Source organism: Galleria mellonella, unplaced genomic scaffold (assembly GCF_026898425.1).
Source record: "Galleria mellonella isolate WM207_F2 unplaced genomic scaffold, CSIRO_AGI_GalMel_v1 utg103, whole genome shotgun sequence".
NCBI lineage: Eukaryota > Metazoa > Arthropoda > Insecta > Lepidoptera > Pyralidae > Galleria > Galleria mellonella.
Genome location: NW_026441966.1, coordinates 3,015,538 through 3,038,675, shown reverse-complemented (window position 1 = coordinate 3,038,675; position 23,138 = coordinate 3,015,538). Strand labels below are relative to the sequence as shown.

The 23,138-nt window shown below is 33.3% G+C and overlaps 1 protein-coding gene across 6 annotated transcripts in view; it reads right to left on the bottom strand.

Annotated features, from left to right (window-relative positions):
• Positions 1–23,138, bottom strand: part of LOC113517440 (uncharacterized) — a 512,876-nt gene that overhangs the window by 329,018 nt on the left and 160,720 nt on the right. For all 6 annotated transcript variants that reach the window (XM_052903325.1, XM_052903481.1, XM_052903447.1 and 3 more), the window contains exon 3: positions 1,787–1,897. In XM_052903325.1, coding sequence (XP_052759285.1) covers positions 1,787–1,897 — 111 coding nt within the window. The remainder of the gene's footprint in view (positions 1–1,786; positions 1,898–23,138) is intronic.

The window sequence follows — 23,138 nt, the reverse complement described above, 5'->3', positions numbered from 1 at the left end:
TCAAAAAAATAATTTAATTTTGATAGCCAATTAAAAAAAAAATAGCGAATCATGTTCCAGAATCAATTATTTATCTAAACTTATCTCTTAATCTAATATTTTACAAAATTACTATTTAATTGACCACAACTTGGATTTATAATAGATTTTTTTTTATTATAAGTACTAAAACTATTAACAGATGGCTCTTATTTATCAAAAAACTAGCGATTTGCTTCGGCTTCGCAGTGCGTTTTTCTTTACACAAAAAAAAATGCAAACTATATTACTTGTTGTAGCTATCTATAGGTGAAAGAATTTTTTTTAATTAGTTAAGAAGTTTCGAGTTTATCCATTACAAAACATACAAAATATCAAATCTTTTCTCTTTATAAGTTTTACAATAAAAAAATTAATGAAATATAGTAAAGTATCGTATCTGAATTACATTTTTCTTTGATCAAGGTGTGTATGATTCCTGAAACGATTCGGCGGTAGGGGAACAGCTTAATTAATAGAAGCCAAATATTGACAAGTGTCGGCACTTAAGGCAAAGTACCCAACATACAATGTAGGTGTTAACAAGCGCCACATTTTATTGTTTCATTATTCATTATATTTATAATTTTAAAAACAACATAAATAGGTACTTATTATTACATTTATAGTACATAATAACATATCATAATATAGGCATAATTAAGTAGCAGAATCGGTTATATAAACAAAAAACAAATGCATAGAAGTAAACAAATTATGTGGTGATACGATTAATAAATAAAATCAAACGCCAATATGGATTCCCAGTTAGCGAAAACGTCGTAACGTTCAAAAAAACTCATTTATGGAGTTGATGATAAAATATCTTTTCAATGACTATCACTTTCTATGAGGTGAATCGTTAGCTTGCTAACCATTTCAAGTTGCATAAAAATTTTGTTAATTTTATCAATATTAACTTAAAATATAAAAATAATCTCTTACAGACTGTAAGATAACTTTTAGCGATAAGGTCGCCTTTTATAATTGCACATTCTGTATCAATATTCTAATTCTATTTTGCGTGCAATAAAGCATTTGTTATGTTGTAATAAGTTTTCAGTCTAAGTCGACGACTTCGCCTTAACACCACCAACCAGGTATCCATAGAAACAATAAGCTCTCATCTGATAGACTGGCGGAAGTCTTAACATAATTGTCTCAATCTTAAGGGTTAATATTTAACAATGGCAAATGATAGCGCCCTCACGTCTGAGGGGTGAAAAATTCAATCAACCTCATCCTTACAAGGCTTTCAAGCTATTGTGTTTATTTAAATTAATTTGTTATTAATTCTATACGATAATTGAAATATAATATCATTTTTACGTTAGTTAAATATTTATCGACTTATAGAAAGAAGGGAAACCAGATTTAAAAAAAAATACAATTCTCGCTATCAAATTCGGCAGTATATCAATAAAAACGACACTCCAGTGATTTTTAAAAGAAAAATTCAATTTGTATGTTGTGTATGTGCGTGTGAGCGCGCGAGCGCGCGCGCGTGTGCGTGCATGCGTGCGTGCGTGCGTGCGTGCTTGCGTGCGTGCGTGCGTGCATCCTTGCGTCCTTGTGTGCGTTTACATGTGTGCGATATTTTAGCCAAATTTAAATCAATTTTATTAAATCCTATTTTTACAATTCCTCATATTTGACCTATAATATTTCCTTTTTTTCATAATATTTGCATCATAAATAAATATGTCTATTTATGCATCGAAGTTTAAAATACAATGAAGTTATTTATTATTTTGCCTTACAATCTTACCTTAATCAATTTATTCTGCAATTTGGTTACAGCCATTTTCTCCTTCTGAGTTCTTCTTTTCTCTTCTTCCAATTGTGCTTCCAAATGTTTAATCCGCTTCTCCAGAAGCTCCTGTAAAAAGGAAATATTAAATTTAAAAATTTGTCCAAAAGGAAGTATAAATGTTTTTCAATTTTTATAACAAGAACAAAGATGTTGGATGTGCATTAAGAAAAAATAAAAGTAAAAAATACAAGAGAGGTTTATGATAATTATGAATAAAAATAATTACAGATTAATAATAGTTTTCTGAAGCTTCAAATACATATTATTTTTTTTATATCTAAAAATCTCTCCATAATTCTTTTCCTTATTTATTTTGATTTTAGTGTTATACATGACACATTTTTCTATACAAAACAACTCTTAGTTTAGTAAAATAAACATTTTAAAACCTGAAACACATAATACAGTTTTGCACAGGAACCACTTGAGATCCTATTACCTAACATAGTAAGAAATATCTAATTTACTAATAAACAAATTTAAATCCCCTTGATGTTTAAAAAAAAATTGCAAGTGTTTAAACAGACAATAATCTCTATTAAACTAGTCTAAATTTAACTAAGGGAAATGAGGCAGTGGAGTACAAAGCTAAGCGGAAGTGACGTCATTTGTTCAGTGTCATTCAGGGGGAAATGTGTGATTTAGAATTCGGTTGTTTCCCATTCTAAGTAGATAAAGAATGCGTAGAATATTATTTGGTTATTTAGAAGGTTTCTTTTTCTCGCCTTTTTATTGATTGGTACCTAAATGTTAATTTTGTATTTATTTTAATACAAGAAAAGGTAGAATTTATAAATAATTATGAACGGATATAAAATTTATAAATAAATTAAGGGTTTAACATGAATCACTTTCTAAAAAAACATGGACAAATTACGGACTCTCGCAGATGATAATTATTAAAAAAAAAACATAAGAAAAAAAACGAAAAAGTATACCCCTTAATTAACCTCTTAAAAATATTCTATGATATCAGTGACAACTTTATATTAAAGTAGTTCAATAACTACCTAAAACGATCCTACTATTTACTTATTCAACTTTTTATTGCACCCAATATATAAAAATATACAAAGACAATTAGAAAATCCAATTAAAATACAACATGATAAAGTACAAATCAGAAGATAGACATAATAATTGTATTATCTGTTGTAACCAGTCAGAGGTTTCGATTACATAGTCGAAAAAAAAATTATTCAACCCAATTTGAATAAAAAAAAAAATGTTTAAAAGTATTCCGGATAGAATTTATTCTGAGCAATAGAGTTTTGGACGGAACTGAAAACATTATCATTCGTTGAACACCCATAAATAATATGACCCGTGTTTCCTACTAACGCATCATTAACAAAGGGCGACATTTCAAGCGATATTATGAACTAGCCCTATTCCATTGAAATAAAGGAAAATATACTCTATGCATAATAGAATAAAGGCGACAAAATATGGTAACGGATTTTGTAAATTTCAATGAATAAGAACAAAGAGATACGCCGACTATATTGACAAAGATTAAGTGATACGTGTATTGTCACTTAACATTTGTACGTAATTCTTGTTAGTTGTTTAGGTATATATTTCTTTTGCCGTCATTAAATAACTGAAAATCGAAATTTGGATAAACCATTCTTAAAACATCACCATCAGGCCTAAAACCATCGTTGAATTCGTCACGATGGGCTAACTGACTTGTTTCATCCTCACCTATCATCTTTCACTGGTTCCCCGCCGTGGTGGTTACTGTTTCATTATCACCTATAAAAAAAAGACCCGCCCGTCAAGCGAATCAACTACTGGTAAAGCCTAACATTTAGAGGAGGACTATGTCCATTAGTGGACAATTAACGGCTGATATAATAAACGTTTTTTGTTTGAGTTAAATCTTTATATATGTTATTGTACTCATGCTTTCCTGGGTGAGCGTATTTGAAGACTGTAAAGCTCACCCAGTGGATGTAATAAATAAATAAATAATAATATTTTATAGCATGAAGGATTTCTTCGTTTTATAAAGATACGGCAATCACCTTTAATTTCATCCTTTTGCCATTATTCGGTTCCGGTCGAGGTTCGCACAGATAGACAGAATTTTCGAAAATAATATATAGATAAGATAAAGATATATTTATTTAACAATGTATGTTTGAATAAGCACAGAATTTATCATAGATTCCTACACTAGGCTGAGCCTGTCCTGTAGGAAACAGTATTCGTATTATTATATACATGCATACAGAAATTAACATAGGTTTTTTAGTAGTACTGATAATTGTATATCTACTAATTTATATGATGCAATTATTTTTTACTTAGATCTCACCACTAAAACACATGTATTGATAATATAAATGATATAAAGTCCATGATACTCGCCGATACAATAGCTTTTTATAGGTGAAAGAATTATTAAAATCGGTTGTGTAGTTTTTCAGTTTATCCACTACGAACAAATAACCAAATCTTTCCACTTTTTAATAGTGCTACTAGTTTATTTCTTTACGAGTATAAGAAAATAAATGTTCAGGGATGAATTGAATTCGTGAGATATCTTCTCAGAGCAGGTAGCTAATAGGTAATAAAGGAAAGACGTGACTGCATTTCTGCATCTATTATACTATGATACCATCTCTGGCGCCACTGCGCTTGCTTTACAAATAATAGCTATCTATATGGTGTCTAAGGAGGGAGTGAAATCTTTCGGAATGATGGATAAATTAATGGGTTCCGTTATTGAAAATTGATACATGAGAATTCTAGTCGCTTTTATCACCCTTTAAATTATCATGTACCTACATCATTGTTGGATAATTAAGAAATAATTTAATCAGGTGTTGACACTTAATTGTTATTTTTTATAAATTGAAATCGTTAATACATTTGAAGAAAGTTTTGTACCAAATAAATTGAATGTTTTTCAAAAAGTTTTGAGCTTTCCTCATTATATATAACTAGCGGCCGGTCCCGGCTTCGCACGGGCACATTTTTACAACATTTTAAAAAGTGGTTATTGTGACATAATGATAATAGTTGGAAATATAGTGTCGCGAAGTTTTTTATAGTAATTGATACTTTCTTCATTATTGTAGAACATACTTTTGTTCTATCACCAATAGTTTCCGCAGCGCACGCGACGGAAGATATTTTATAACATTTTTTTACACCTCGAGTTACGTTACTAAAGTTTTAGTAAGGATCCTTGATCTATTCTAGCAATAAATATAGCCTATGTTACTCAGGGTGAATGTAGCTTTCTAATGGTGAAAGAATTTTTGAAATCGGCAAAGTAGTTTTTGAGTTTATTCATTATAAACATACATACATAAACATACAAAAAATACAAATCTTTCCTCTTTATAATATTAGTGTAGATGTACTTAACACGTTGACTACTATACGTTTTTATGCTAACTAGGATAATAGTGATTGTTATCAGCCGTTAACTGACCACTGCTGGATATAGCCTCCCCCACAAGGGGGGTTTTACCAGTAGTTGCTACACTTGGCAGATAGGTTAGCAACTACAGAATGATAGGCGAGGATGAAGTCAGGTCAGTTGGCCCATTACTACGAATTTGACAATAATTAATCACGATAGTTTCCAGGGGGAACCGCGTGGAGGTCGACTTGATAGGGTATATTGCTAGTAATGGGGATTAATGTCCCCATTACTAACAATCCTTCTCCCCCACAGAAATATGTTACCTACTACATACTATATTTACGTATTAGAACCGTTTGAGGGTCTCACGTCAGTCGCTGTAAGTCATTAGCGAGACCTAATGCGGGAGACAGGAGGAATGTTTTGCGAACGATCCATCAAGATAGTATCTCCAAGCAAACGACACTATTACCTACATGGGAAAAACGATGGGAGCTAATTGAGGGGCTGCTACGTACTAATATTTTGTTTTATAATATACTAGCGACCCGGCCCGGCTTCGCACGGGTGCAATGCTGATACTAAATAGCGCCGCCGGTCCTCCATTACATTACGACACCACATTAGAAACCTCTAAAATTATCAGTGTTCCTCTACTATATTATGCATGTATTATACATATAAACCTTCCTCTTGAATCACTCTATCTATATAAAAAAACCGCTTCAAAATCCGTTGTGTAGTTTTAAAGATTTAAGCATATATAGGGACGGACAGACGGCGACAGCGACTTTGTTTTCGACCGACTTCAAAATTAGAGTTTCTCAATTAGATTATATTTTTTTTTTTTATATTTGTTACCTCATAACTCTGTCAGTTATGACCGGATTAGGAACATTCTAATTTTAAAATTCTTATTGTAAAAAAAAGATAATCTTACAGATTGGTTTCATAAAAATGTTATCAAAATCGGTTTAGAAGTTTAATTTCGAAAACAAACTAACAAATTTTCCTACAATTGAAGTCTTTTTTTTTAGAACACAATTTCAAATTATTTTCTTTATCTTAATATTATAAAAATATCTCGTGTTACGATGTTTGTTCACGCTAATCTCCGAAACAGCTCAATTGATTTTAATAAAACTTTGTAAATATGTATTATTTGGTCCAAATTCAGAGACTTATTATTATCCCGATAAGAAGAAATGGCCCCCGGTACTTGTTAGTAATGAAATCTAACAGCGCCATTGCTACCAATATAGGTACTCTATCAAACCGACCTCCACGCGGTATCCACTAGAAACCATCGTGATTAATTCTTGTGGAATTCGTCACAATTCATCAATTCACAGATTGGTCACAAAAAATTTCATCCTCACCTATCACTTCTCACTGGTGCTCCGCCAGTGTATAATACAGTCGTGGTTACCTTTCCATCCTCACCCATTAAAATAAAATACCTACATTCAAATAAGGAATCAAAAAGTATGGAAATACTCTATAGTCGTCAGGAACCACCAGAGAGAGACTTTGTACAAAAGTCGATTGTTTGGGTACATCTGTCCCATTCGTGTTTCTACCGTGAAGCAGTTGTGTTTGCCTGGCTGTGTTTCGGTTTGAAGGGTGGGATATGGCGTGAATTTACACCTTTACACAGAGGAATAACACCTAAGTCCTCAGGAATGACAACGCATGGGGGGTATAATGGACGAAACAGTATGTATGTGTACTGTTATGTTCATGGTACTGCTCATGTCTATAGGCGACGGTTATCACTTTCCATCAGGAAAGCCGTCAGCTTGTTTGCCATTCTAAAAAAAAAGAATGTCAATACATGAATGGAATTGGCGTCACAGTATAATACTGAGATGTCTATAGCCAACAGTTATCCCTTTTTATCAGATGGGCCGTCGAATTATTCGTCTTAAGTTGGATAAAATAACAAAAAAAAATAATGTTATTAGTTTAATGAAACATTGGATTGTGTAGAAGCATTTCTGGGTACATCCCTCCCCACCTGTCACGAGGGTCGCGATGTCGCCGCGCCTGTATCATTTTTCACCCACTCGATAAATTCGTTCCCTTGTCGAGATGTCAACTCGAAAGAATCGCTTCATTCCGTGTACGTACATTGTCTAAACAAATACATTGTTTGTTTTTGAGTTCTTATATAATCGAAAAAAAAATTTTTTTTTAATATTTACTATTAACTACAAAATAGTTCTTGGGAACGTTCACCCCAAAAAAAAATTATATAAAATTGATATGAGCTGTGTGGTCCCGGCACAGAATAGGCCACCCCTTCTTTCCCCTGGGTGTCGTAAGAGGCGAATAAGGGATCTTATGGTGGAGAGATGGGTAGCACTGCCACTAGTTGCCACGCTTGGCAGGCTGTTTGGCAACCGCAGTTGGGCCTTAGGGAAGTTTTAAGAGGGACGCTGCTGCCTACCCTCGCCTTCCTTTAGTAGCCTCTTACGACACCCACGAGAAAAGAAGGGGTGGCCTCTACTATGCCGGGACCACACGGTCTTATGGATTATCTTATTGATTATTATAATATTATTTAAAGACATTTACAGATATTTTTTTTTATTTAATTACAAGGCAAATAATAAAAAAAAAATATAAGAATTTTAGTACTATTTTAAGCTCTCAGACTTGTGTTTGGGTTTATACATTAAATTCTCAAGTAATTCATGTATTCTTGTCGAGAAAACTCAACTAAAATACGCGTAAGAGAATACAGTCGTTGTTACATTAAAGTATGATGACGGTGATGACATTAAAATGATGATGATGAAAGCCGCGATGTTTTCTCCTCAATTTAATTTAAACGCATCCAAATATGTACGATCACACCAGATCGTCCTGTTGCTTCCGTCCGTCCCCGCAACAATCGCAAAGTGTTCTATTGTGCAATTGTATCAAGGTTCGAATCCGTCGACGCCGCATTGTCTTCACAACCATTTGTCTACGTGAACGAAGGCTTTGTATTGTCCCTTGATTTTTTTAATACATAAACACCTAAATATAGTCTTTGAATATATTATCTACACTCCAGTTTAAAAAACTTGGAGCCGTACTTTATTTCTATTAAAAATATATTTTTAAATAATTAATATGGGGGTGAATTTCCTGTCGATGACGAGCTGCACAGTGATAGAAAGTGGCTGTAAGCATCATATTGAACAATTCAACAAAACAAACAATATTATGTATATATATGAGTCCTCAGGAATGGCAACGCATGGGGGTATCATGGGCGAAACAGTATACTCTGTTATGTCCATGGTACTACTCATGTCTATAGGCGACGGTTACCATTTTCCATCAGGTGGGCAGTCAGCTTGTTTGCCATTCTAAGTTGTATAAAAATAAAAGTATAATTCTCACAACCTTCTCCTTTCTCCACCTCCTTAACCAAATTAATTTCCCATTGTCTATTAACGCCAACGCCAACCGAAACTCATCAAAATACATTTCTAATAAACAACATAGGACGTACAAATGAAATCTCTTAACATCGTATGAATTGTTGACAATATGCACCGTGAACCATGACCCGTTCTATTCCCGGGCGAAGCATTCCGTGGACAATGACGCGAGATTAACCCGAACGAATTAAACTGAGGCCCCGTGAAACCTTAACGGACGTGTGGATGTGGTTTAAGTTATAAGCGTATAGCGGAATACAGTGATAAGCGAAAAGCTATTTATTAATTATCATAGCTTCAAATCGTGATCAAAGATGTCACTTTTTATTCATCTGCCATCGATTTGTAAACTACATACAAAGTACATACAGATTAATAAATAATAGTTTCTCCAAAAAACTGATTCTTAATAAAATAAAAAAAAAATGTTTCAATGATTTTGAACCTCCATTAAAAGGTATGCCAACGAGATATTAAACATGAATATTTCGATAAATATAAGACACTTATAACCGAATATAATCATTCCTATACATTTTATACATTCCTATACATTCAAGCAATAAAATACACTTATTCTTTTTTAATACAAAAAAGAATAAGTGTATTTTATACGTGACATCTTCGTCAATTTCAACTCCATTCTGACTGACTATTTTTTGCAGTAGATAAGGTTTTCTGCCGTGATGACCCCATACCCTTATTTATTTTATTACGTTGTTATAAGTTATAATGTTTTCACTTCATTAGTCACCTAATCTTTTTCTCTCCCATTCTATCCCCCTCATATTAAACTTACTTTTATTTATAACATTTCATGAACCGTACGCTGCGAGATATATTATATCACTATTTGAGTAACTCTTTCTTTTAGATATTCTAATTTCTATTTCTATTAAGACAAAAGTCCATAAGAAAATCGAGATTTACTAAGGTGAGTCGTTTTAGAGTCACCGATTTGAACAGATCGCTTCCGCCTCTAACTTTCACCATTGGACCATAACTTGAACACACCCTCTTTCATCCATCATTAGCGGACAATGGCTAATCTAACGTGTAGGGGTACTTCATCAACCCCCGGAGATCGGGATGATAATTAACGTGCGAGATTAGAACGACTCCCGTCGATTGCACGTACCTGGATATAGTACTGTTTTGATGAAATTGTCCGTTGACACGGGTCACTTATATACACCCTACTTTATTATATTAAATAGGGACCCCTATTCTGAACTTTGTAAAGTTATATCGAAATGTTGGAGTTATGGAGTCCACTAGTTTTTTTTTTTTTTTTTAATGGATGTTAAGTGCGTGTCACCAGTGAAAGATGATAAATGAGAATGGAAAAGCAGATCAGTTAAGCTATCGTGATGAATACACGTGGATTTTAGCACGATGATTTCCAGGGGGAACCGCGTAGAGGTCCATCTGACAGGGATTATAGCTAGCAATGGGACTGGTAGTCTGTATTACTGACAATTTCTCCCCCTAGTTGAGTAAATAAATTTTTGTAGCCTCAGATTCCGAAAACCGTTTTGAAATTTTATTAAACAATTACGTCGGGGGCATTAAATTAGCTAGATATAATATATCAAATGTAATATAAACATTAAATCATTATAAATTGTGGAACGATTTTAATGTGTTTTTTTAAGTTAGGGATTTAATTTCAATATTTACTAGTATTTACTCGCAACTTCGTTCACGTGGCCAGGACAAAATGTAACCTATGATTTTCTCCATCCCATATATGTAGTATGTTAGCCGTTAACCCGTTAATACGCTAAGAGGTAACAAACAAACAAAATCACTTTAACATAATATTGACAAGAAAATATTTCCTTTCTGTGACTAATTGAAATTTTTTTTTAAATATCAAGATTTCTTATTTAATAATTTATATGCCTACAGTACTTAATAATCGTCATAATTTGGTACATACTTACTGTATGGGATAGAGAAAGACGTAGACTTATTATTTCATTAAAACAAGATATACCAATCACGCGAATAAAGCCAAAAACTAGTTATAATTAAATACATATAAAATAGCTAGTTTAAAAGTAACTAGTAAAAAATAACTAGTAAAAATAACTGCTAAAATAACTAGTTTAATAATAATAATTTATAATATAAGTTATAAAAACTAGTTTAAAAATAAAATAAACGTTAAATAAACATTATTCAATACACGATTACGCTGTTTGCGAGCACTTTGGTATTTTTAAAATACTTTACGTATATTAAGTCCCATTTCCATTAAAATTCGATTTGCCAAGTTAAAAGGTTTGCCGTTAGCTGAATAGCAATAAAAGCGAACGCGGCAAGTGTTGAAACAGTTCTAAAGTGGCTACTAACTGCAGTTATTTTAACATTGAAGTGCAAGCAAACCGTATTATACTTAAATACAAATAAGAAATTTTAAATAGTTCTATTCAAAGCTATATTAAACTTTCACGTACAACGACCCATTCAATTATTGATATTTTAAAATATTTATATCTTTTTTTTTATACCACTGAGGTGGCTATTAAGCTATTAAATGCAATATAAGTTTTTCAAATCCAATAGGTACTTTCAGAGATTAACACGTTCAAACAAATAATTTTTGGGTTCATTTTTTTTATACCACTGATGTAGCAAACAAGCATACCGCCCACCTGATAGTAAATGGTTACCGTAGCCTATGAACACCTGCATTACCAGAGGCATTACGCGTGCGTTGCTGACCCTGAAGAAACCTCTTTCCCCCCTTTTGAAGAATTTATATTAGATATATGTATCATTAAATACTATATGTTTGTATTATTAAGCGCTGTGTGATCCAGGCATAGAATAGTGGGCCATTCTTCTCTGGGCCATTCTTCTTCTTCGGTGGGCCTTCCTTTCACGTGGGTGTCGTAAGAGGTGATTAAAGAAAGTTAATGGTCGAGGAATAGCCTGCTAAAGATATTAGAAGCGGCTCACAAATATCTAGAGTCGGATTAAATACATTTATTATAACTTTGTATGTTAGCACACTAGGTTTATAACATTGATTTGGCTTTGCTGTTATAATGTTATAATTATTTTTAATGAATAAATAAATAAATAAAAATCATCGCTATAAATCAACAGATACATTTTCACCATCAAAATAATTGAATTGAACAATATAATAGGAAATAAATTTTCATTTCTACAAATAGAAGATGGAATTAAGCGAAGGGTTTCTTTGTCTCTCCTTTGTATCAATTTATTTTGGTGTAAACAGCCCTTTGGCCCTTTATGTACTAAGGACGTCGCGCTGATTGATGGATTCTGAACCCTTCGGAAGCGGTAACGGGTCATGTCCCATAGTATTGGGGAAAATGCCGCCATATTGGAGGATAAAGTGAAATAAAATATGCCACGGTATACCTGTGACAGTGATAAAAAATCCTTAGATACGAGTATACATTCTCCTAGGAAATTACTGTGAAAAGTGAGCCGAATTAAATTTAAAAGAAATGTATATATTTTTTTATACCATTGAGGTGGCAGACAAGATACAGCCCACCTGATAGTAAGAGGTCACCATAGCCTATGAACGCCTACAATACCAGGGGTATTACGCACGCATTGCCGACCCTTAAGAAACCTATTACCCCTTTTTTTAAAAACCCCATGCTGTAGTCTCTTGAAAAAGCTTCGGCATGGAACTCATTCAAACATCTCTGAAACAGTGCTGTAGGCGACCATTTAAACGTTATGGGAGTGAACTCCCTGTTGATGGCGAGCTGTACGATTAAGCATATTTATCACAGAATAGGACCTGAGTGATCTTCATTGTTCCCTGTAAGCTTGAAACGTGTCTAGACGTTATATTTTTAGAAATTTTGTAAGAAAATTTTTAGCACGTACGGCTACAAATGTCACTGAACATTTAATAACAGATTTTCAAACGACTTCAGAAAAAGTGGGAATTTTCTCAATTTGGTTCTATTTTTTTTATATGTGTGTTATTTACCTAATAATACTGTCATTTATAAATACAAAAAAAAAGTACTTCAAACAGGGTCAAACCTGTTAATTTTAAAAAACTTGAACGGATTTCATTAAAATTTATAATGTGAAAGTGCCTATCTATATCAGTTCTGATAACCAAATCGATTTATTTAATTTTTAAATTTTTACAAAATTCACATCTCCCTTCTTAAGGAGAGGTGATGGCAAATATTTTATTTATTATTTATTTATTTATTTTAAGTAAACAGTTACACAGACAATATCTTAGTGACGCGAAACTGCTTTACAGTTTGCCTGCAGCTTTGCGCTCTTGTACATACAGCCTTATAAACAATTATGAATTTATATCCTAATTCTATATACTCTATATAAAATCTCTGACTATGTATCTTGTGTGTTTTTTTATATCGAAAATAGAGCCACAATTAAAAAAAAATGAGTATCTGTAGCTTCCTGCTCTGTGGTTTTTCGGATAAAATACGAACAAGTTATTATTGCTTGTAATATGCTGTTAGAATACGTTAATAAATCCAAAAACATGTTCATTACCCTTCTCACAATACGTAAGAAAGAAGAAATTGTAATATACATACTATACAGAAATAATGTACCTACAGTAGAACAATATTATGAAACGGTCGACGTAGTAATCAAGATCATTTGTACAACAATGATATCAATTCATTAAATGGACGTAACATGGCCATGCATTAAGGCGCATATCGAATGGAAATATGTTCGCGTAATGTAACTAATAAAAAACCTATATAAATTTATATAAGAGAAAATATATAAGTTTACCTATAGTGTAAAACGCCGTCTGGTCTCGGCATAGAATAGGCAATCCTTTCATTTCGCTTGGGTGTCGAAAGGTGCGACTAAGGGAGGGCGATATATATATATATATATATATATATATATATATATATATATATTTAATATTGGTCAGATCCATCAGTATTCTACGACTATGAGGATATTGTTTTTATTACATATTAAATTTTTACAAAAATGTACACCACCCCTCTTAAGAAGAGAAGATGGCTGATTAACCGCCTTCTTTTATTATTAATATAAAATAGAATTAAATTATATTTTCATAAAGCGGCCCTCCTCGAGGATTATAATCCTAAAATTATATTATAGAATTATATATAGAAATAATTCTTTCTACCAACCCAGGGCATTGAAGAACCGGAGATGATAACTTATCAATAGAATGAAAAAGCGAATTTAACATAAATATTTCGAGTGTACATCATAGAGTTTCTACCTTAAATATTTGTTACATCTTATGTTGCATGTTACATTACAAGTAGTATGCACTGCCGTCCTAACTGTTGCAACGTTCGATGTTATATCATTACAAAGGGAGCGCACAATATTCGTCTGAACGTACTCACTGGTAAGCTTCGTTTTGAACTGTTGCGTTACAGGTGAATGTTCTTGGTGTGTACAGACCTTTATGTAGTAGGGTCGACGGTCGTCAGTAACATTTAGATGAAAAAACTACACATTTCCTACTAAGAACAAGAAAATTGTTGTGTTCGTTCACAAGTTGTGAGAATGTGTGCGTACGGTATAGTACATGGTTCATGTCCATTGATAACAATAATGTTACTATAATAATTATTCAATAGAAGGCTAAAAATAATGAACTATTTTGAAATTTACTATTCGTTTTGACCGACTTGAAAAAAGGAAGAGATATTCGAGGAAAATTCTTATGTGCGTGTTTACGTGTATCATTGTTCCTTTAAGATAAAAAAAAAAGTTTTGCGTGATTCCTTTTTAATACTTTCGGAATAAATCCATAGTAATTATGTCAAAATTAAAATCGAATCTCCAGAAAAAGAAAACATAGAATCCAAAGGTACGAGTTTTAGACAATTATTATACAAAAAAAAAAAAACATGTATATTAGTATTATTATCAGGAATAGCAACACATGGGAGGTATTATGGGCAAAACAGTATACTCTGTTATATCCATGGTACTGCTCATGTCTATAGGCGACGATTACCACTTTCCATCACGTGGGCTGTCAGCTTGTTTGCCATGTCTATGTTGTATAAAAAAACAAACATGTTTTTTGTATAATAATTGTATTGTACATTTTTCCTTGTATATATTTTTAATCTTTATACTCGTAATCTGTATCATTCTTTGAAGAAAACAGGGAAAAGTTTTCATTCATTCATTCTATTTATGTTGTATAATAACATAAAATAAAGAGTTTCTTAGTATAGACATTTTTCTAATTAAAAAACGAGACTATGGTTTTTTTTTTAATAAAAAAACAAAGATTTTCCTGTGAAATTATTGTTTCAATTTTCAAAAATAAATATTAATAAAAATTACATAGCACAATATAACCATACATATATGGTTATTTAAGATTTGTTGATCTTGAAGTAATAGTGGTTTTTAAGTAGGTGAAAACATGGGGACGCTAAAAAATATTTTATTCTCAAAGTGGGCAGTAGACAAAATAAGTCGAAATTTGAAACATAGGTTTATTTTATAAAACAAGCATTCGCTGAGCAAAATTAGTTGAAAGTTTCAAATTTAAGTACGCGGGATGTCGTGTTTCCCACACGATATCCCGCGTTCCAAGCCATGGGCAACAACTAATATTATAAAGATGGTAAACATCCCAATAAGCATATTTTTAAAAGAAGACTTTTTAATTATTTGTTGAGTCAACTAAACCAGCTCTAGTTACAGGTTTACCATATTTAATAACATAATGTTGCCTATATATAATAACATAATGTTTATTATAGTTTTTATATGTTATATGTGTATTTCTTATATATTATTATGTATAATTATTTCAGTATGTTGCTATAATTATGTCACATATTTTTCACCACATCTAACCTTCATACTCTTTCCGTTTTTACCTAATTGTTAGCTGGTAGAAAATGCCATATGGCGTTAAGCTCGCCACTTGTACAAAGTTTTATCGTGCAATAAAGAATAAATAAATAAATTGTAATATTTTTTTTATGGGTGAATATGGTATGATAACCCCGCCTGCGCTAACGGGATACGCTGGCGGAGCACCAGTGAAGGGTGATATATGAGAAAGAAAACAGGTCAGTTAGCCCATCATGATGAATTCATCAGGAATTAACCATGATAGTTTCCAGGGGGGACCGCGAGGAGGTCGACCTGGTTGAGTATATTGCTAGCAATGGGATTCTCAGTCTCCATTACTAACAATCCCTTTCCCCCCAAAACTGTAATATTAAACAATCAAAAGCGAGCCATCGGTGTAAAAACAAATAACATTTACCTTATAATAATTCCCATTGTGACCGTTATGATAAGCATAAGTGTATTTATTATACATTTCACAGTATCACCAATGAACTATATTGATAGCACTACATACATACATGGGAGGAATATCGTTTTATCACCAATTGAAATGGTCCAATTGAGAGACGCGCATGCACCGTACTAACAGAACGACTTGTCTACGAAAACATCGGGCAATTAATGTATGTGTAGGTACATCACAATATACAGAGACATTGGATATTGTTAAAAAAAATAAATAAAAGATTTTATATATTCTTTATTACACTTAAATAAAAGATACAACGATTAGTTTAACAACTTGTTAGCAAGGGTCTTATTTGCTTTTCAACCGATTTCAAAATTGAGAGGTTCTTAATTTGACCATTTGTTTTCTTATATTTATTACCTCATAACTCCATCATTTATAAACCGATTTAATTTTTTTTTCGATTAGAAAAATATCCTTTCTTTTTATCTGAAAGGATATTTTTTTTTATACAACTTAGAATGGCAAACAAGCTGACGGCCCACCTGGTGGAAAGTGGTAACTGTCGCCTATAGACATGAGCTGTACCATGGACATAACAGAATATACTGTTTCGTCCATGATACCCCCCATGCGTTGCCATTCCTGAGGACTCAGATGTTATTCCTCTGTACCCAGTAAATTCACGCCGAATCCCACCCTTCAAACCGAAACACAGCCATGCAAATACAACTGCTTCACGGTAGAAACACAAATGGGACAGAGGTACCCAAGCAATCGACTTTTGTACAAAGTCTTCCTCTGGTAATATCTTTTCAGATTGGTCACATTGTAAAAAATGGATGTAGATTCGTCCTAATTTTTCCCCAAATTCCTAATTTGTCAATAAAAAGAATATTGCTTACTAATAAATAATATTGAATTTTAATTTTCATTTATCATATGGACAGATTTTTCCAAATTAATTTCTTAAATTCACTTTCCCGCTAAAAATTCATGTTAATTTAATTCTGCATCTATCAACATTAATTTATTTCAATCCAGTATAATATTTTATTTATTTATTTATACAAGTTTAATAAAGACTTTTAAGAGATAAAGTAAATTGAACTGAAAAAAACCTACATAGTAATGGCGTAGTTTTGCAAATTGTTAATTACTGCTGTCTAGACCAGCGATTTCTAAAGTATGTTCTGGGGAACCTTGCGGTTCCGTAGAAAAAAGTTCACTAGGATTCCGCGAAATTATTTATACAGTAAAACAATTTCATTAAAGTAAAGAATAAAGTGTTTCGTTTTAAAAAATATTTCTAAGAAAAGTTTATGTTCTTATTTAATTACAGTGTCTTTAATATAATATATAACAAAATATTATATATATATATAATATAAAACAAAAGCTAAGGTAAGATGGGCGTTCCATGATCTTGAAAGTTTAGGAACTCCCAAGTCTAGACTATGGTAATAAATGTCAGTTGTAATGGATTAGAAGTGGGTGATCAACTAGAAACTGTTTGGTAAAATACTAAAACAATAGACTATAAAAACCTACGCTCTAATTTGCCACAGTATATAGTAAAATATAGCGTATTTATCTTGCCAACAGACTGTAATGTTAACTTATTAAATCAATATCCTATTACGTTGATGGTTTGTTTTATTTTTTAGTAGTTGTAGATGATATGGTAACACCGCCGACGCAAATTTTTTTTTCTTAGGGAATACCATTCCTCTGAATCATTATAATCTTAGCAATTAACTGTCCAATGCTGAACATAGGTCTCACCCGTAGACTGGCCATAATGGACAGTCTTGACCCTGGTTTTCCTGTTTCCTGGAGCCAATAGTAGTTGCCATTCTTAGCAGGCGACTTAGCAACTGCAGTTAGGTTCTGGTGATATTCTAAGAGGGACGCTGCTGTCTATTCTGTTCCCTTACTGGCCTCTTACGACACCCACGGGAAACAAAAGGATAAATATACACAATTATATATAATATAAAATTGTGTATGTTTATACAATATAAGAGAAACAATTACTTATTCTTATTGAAATTCAATTACTTTGAGGAAATTACAAGCCTTTTTATGATTCTGGCAAAAATTTTCGTAAAAATAATGACGATGGCAATACATTGATAAAAAAAAGGAGATGAACAATTATTTTATACATTATTAAAGGTATGTTACGTGTCTCATATAAGAGTAGGCAGAAATAATATCACGCTAAATACTTCAATTTGAACAAGCTTTAAAATATAATAACAGTAATACTTTAAAAGTTTTAATACTGGCTGTTTACATTGATGTTTTTAGAACATGTATTTTTTTTAATTTGTTCTATAAATTTTCAACTCTATTCAGCTGTTTACATCAATAATGTACTAAGCTATACAGACTTTATAATGTGTATGTATTAATATTATTGCCTTCAAGAATTTGGGCCACTCATTACTCTGTGCACGTTCAGTTTTATGTCCCATATAAATGAATGCTCGTTTTGTTCAACTTACGTAGCAAACAGCGAAATACTGTATTATTGTCTATGGATAATGGAACAGACATTACATTCAAACTATCAAAATTAGATTACGTCTCTAAGTACGTATACCATAGATAAAGAATTAAAGATTATGTCTCATAAAAAAACTAACTTCAATTGTGAAAAAACCAGTTATGATGATTTAAAAACTAAACTACTGAGCGAATTTTGATAAAATTTCTATGAAACTAATCTGTAAGTTTCTACTTAAACGTGACGAAGTTATGAGTTAACAAATATAAAAAAATAAACGAAAAAGATTATTTTATATTTATCTGTAGAAGTTAAAAGTTAGACCTGATATTGTGTATTTTGATTTGGTATGTTTAGATGAGTATGCTTTTATAAGTACATGGTCGTGTTTCGGTTTGAACAGTGGGATATGGCAGTGAATTTACAGGGTACAGAGAAATAACACCTGAGTCCTCAGGAATGGCAACGAATGGAGGGTATCATGGGCGAAACAGTATACTCTGTTATGTCTATAATACTGTTCATGTCTATAGGCGACGGCTACCACTTTCCATCAGGTGGGCCGTCAGCTTGTTTGCCAATTTAAGTTGTATAAAAAAAACCTTGTAATTTCAATACCATATGTCGTCATTTCATTTTTATCCTTAATAAAAATAAAAAAATAAAAACTTTAAATCACAACACAGCAATGTAAATACATCTGTTTAGCGACAAAATATGAGTGTGACAAAGGTCAAACGGACGACTTTTGTACAAAACTCCCTATGTCATACATAAATCTCATATATAAGAAACTACTTCTTAATAATATTTTTTTTTTTACAATACACGAAACAAACGAGCAAACGAGCATGCGGCTCACCCGATGATAAGTAACTCTCTCGTCCATGATCACCCACAACACTAACGGCATTGCAGGTGTGCTGCCGGCCTTTTAAAAAGGAATATGCTCTTTTCTTGAAGGTTATGATGTTGTATCGGTTCGGAAATACTGCTGCTGGAAGTTGATTCCAACGAGTGGTTGTGAATGGAAGAAAGTGCCTTGAAAAACGCACGGTGGAAGACCGCCACTCGTCCAGATGGTCGGGATGAATCTTTAGTTTATGGCGGGTTGTACGGTGGCGAAAATCAGCAGCAGGTATCAATCCGAACAATTCCTTAGAACACTCCCCATGATAAATTCGTTTAGAATATATACAAATGAGCATCTATTGCACGGAATGAACTTCGTAGAATTCGGCAACAATATCATATAACAAAAAAATACAACACTTTTCCGCGAATAGTCTACTCTAATTATGACATCCACACACTAATCTCGCAGCGTACAGACGGACAAACGGATTACAAGCAACGCATCAAACACGGCATCAAAGGGCGGCGTCCATTTGCAAAATTTGTTTTTCCATTACTCAAATTGGGTTGTAGTCGTAGCAATGGGGCGATGATCTGCCGAACACGAGAATTGAGTTTTTGCATGTATTTGATACCTATCTATATATTATAAGAAGTTACTTCAATTTTTATGACCCTGTATTATAAATGTGAAAGTGAGTTTTTTTTTTATAGGTGAAAATGGAATGGTAATCCCGCCTGTGCTAACGGTATACGCTGGCGGGGCACTAGTGAAGGGTGATAGATGAGAATGAAAACAGGCCAATTAGCCCATCACGATTAATTCATCAGGAATTAACAATGGTAGTTTATAGGAAGAACCGCGTGGAAGTCGACCTGGTTAGGTATATTGCTAGCAATGGGATTCTAAGTCTTCATTACTAACAATACCTTTCCCCCCAATGTGAAATTGAGTTTTGAAACACGAATGGGGTTGAGGTTGAAACAGGAATGGGACAGAGGTACCCAAGCAAACGACTTTTGTACAGTCTTCCTCTGGTATGCTATTAAAGTTATAAAAAATGAGAATTTATAAAAATGATTGAATATTTATTACAATAAAGGGCAGGCAAACATAATTATAGATCTTTTTATGTATACGATAACGAGCAATTCATATCAATACAAAAAGAAACTTTAAATAAAAGCGCAGAAAATTGTTTCATTTAAAAATTCATGCTATGAATTTTTAAATGAAACAATTTTCTGCGCTCTGAATATTTCCAATAAATTTAACGAATATTTCAAATTGGTGTATCAGAAATAATCGACACATTGGCTTCCCGCCAACTCGGCGCCATAACTGAATTAATTACCGTACAATACAACAGATGGCGCTGCAGATGCACCACGTATATCACTGACGGTGTGAGGGTAGCATGCCGTAAACTCGGTATCGCTAAAAACTATCCCGCCAAAAAATGCAACCATATCACAATACGTATTTAAGTAATAGTATTATAGACAAACTGGGTATTGTTGTGAAATAACTAATGATGAATTTCAATCATTTCATCCATATTTTCTATAAAATTATATGAAACAACAGTATAAATTAATGAAACACTAGCATTAATTATGTAATATTTTCGCCAATTTTTATTGATAGTTCTTTTTTCAAATATGAAATCCATCTAGTTTGCTATTTCGATTCACAGGATAGGATGTGGTATGTAATGAATTTACAGGATATAGTGGCATACTCCCTCATTTATAAAAATGTCAAACCTCTCATAAACCATTCTAGTTATTGAACTGTTTTATCTCATTCTTTGGTGCTAAATTCTTAATTTGAAAAACAGAACAGGGAGACGGGCGTGACAGATATGAAGGCATCAACATTCACTCGGTTTCCCTGTAAACCATCGTGGTTAATTCTTGTGAAATTCGTCATGATGGACTAACCGATCTGCTTTTGTCCTCACCCATCATCTCCCACTGGTGCCTCACCAGCGTATACCTATCGGTATACGCTGTACTTTTACTTTACTGAAAGAGGCTTACATTCAATAGTAAACAAAGACTGTAGACCTCATGTAGGGCAAATTGACATTTTTTTTACAACACAGGGAGCAAATGAGCATGCGGCTCACCTGATGGTAAGTGACTACCGCCGCCCATGACCACCCACAACACCAGCGGAATTGCAGGTGTGCTGCCGGCCTTTTAAAAAGGAATATACTCTTTTCTTGAAGGTTATATTATCGTATCAGTTCGGAAATACTGCTGCTGGAAGTTAATTCCAAAAAATGGTTGTGCGTGGAAGAAAGTGCCTTGAAAAAAACGCACGGTGAAAGACCGCCACTCGTCCAGATGATTGGGATGAAACTTTAGTTTGTGGCGGGTTGTACGGTGGTGAAAATCAGCAGCAGGTATCAATCCAAACAATTCCTTAGAACACTCCCCATGATAACTTCGGTAGAAGATGCACAGAGATGCAGCATCTCTGCGCAGTTTCAGTGGGTCAAGTCAGCGCTAAACGCATATGAGTCCCACAAAATCAGACTTTGTACCTATTACAAGGCATAAAGGCACTTCATAATGTATTGTCATACGAGTATAACATATATTCTTCTAATCTTGTAACAAGGGGGAAAGGGATTAGGACTACCCGTCCCATTGCTAACAATTTACCCTGTCATGTCGACTCCACGCGATTCTCCCTGGAAACCATCGTGCTAAATTAGAGATGTATTCATTACGATGACTACTGACCTACTTTTTCATTATCTACTTATCATTCCTCACTGGTGCCCCGCCAGCGTATATCATTTTATAGTTACAAGTTTTTATTTTAATGGATGAAAATGGAATAGTAACCTCGCCTGCGCTATCGGGATACGCTGGCGGGGTACTAGTGAGGTATGATAGGTGAAGATAAAGCAGATCAGTTGGCGCATCGTGATGAATTCATCAAACAATAATCACGATGGCTTCACGACCTGTTAGGGTATATGTCTAGTAATAGGTCTGTTGGATCTCATTATTAACAATCCCTATCCCTCCCAGCGTATACCGTTAGCGCTGGCGGGGTAACCATTCCATTATCATCCATAAAAAAACCTTGTAACTATTGTTCCGTATTTATTAAGTGACAATAAATACATTTATTAGGGGGGAAAGGGATTGTTAGTAATGGAGATTGAGAATCCCATTGCTAGCAATATACCCAATCAGGTCCACCTCCTCGCGGTTCCCCCTGGATACTATCATGGTTAATTCCTGATGAATTCATCATGATAGGCTAACTGGCCTGTTTTCATTCTCATCTATCACCCTTTACTGGTGCTCCACCAGCGTATCCCGTTAGCGCAGGTGGGGTTGCCATACCATTTTCATCCAATAAAAAAAAAATACATTTATTATATTTAAATGATGAAAAAGATCAACTCAAACAAAACCACAAACTGATAAATGGCCACAATTGCACCTGCCAATAAATTTTATACCTTATCACCGCCGCTGTCGTTATAAAATTATTATCTACCATCGATTATCAAAAACCGCGCATACCAAATCTATACTTTAATCAGAGCGTATGACAAAGTGCGCAAACATCAAGGGCGAAGGCAATCTGTTAAATGACAGTTATCCGCGTGATTGATTACATTTGCATATAAAAAAGCAGACGAAATCCATCAAAGCTTCCACATACATGATGGCGGAGAGGTGACAACGCTGCTGTCGATTTTTGTAGGACGGAGATATTGTTTTTAAGCCATAAAAAAGGGAGAGATTCTAGATTCACTTGTATTTTTTGTGACTTTTTATGGAGGCTTATCAATTGCAAACAAGATACCTGA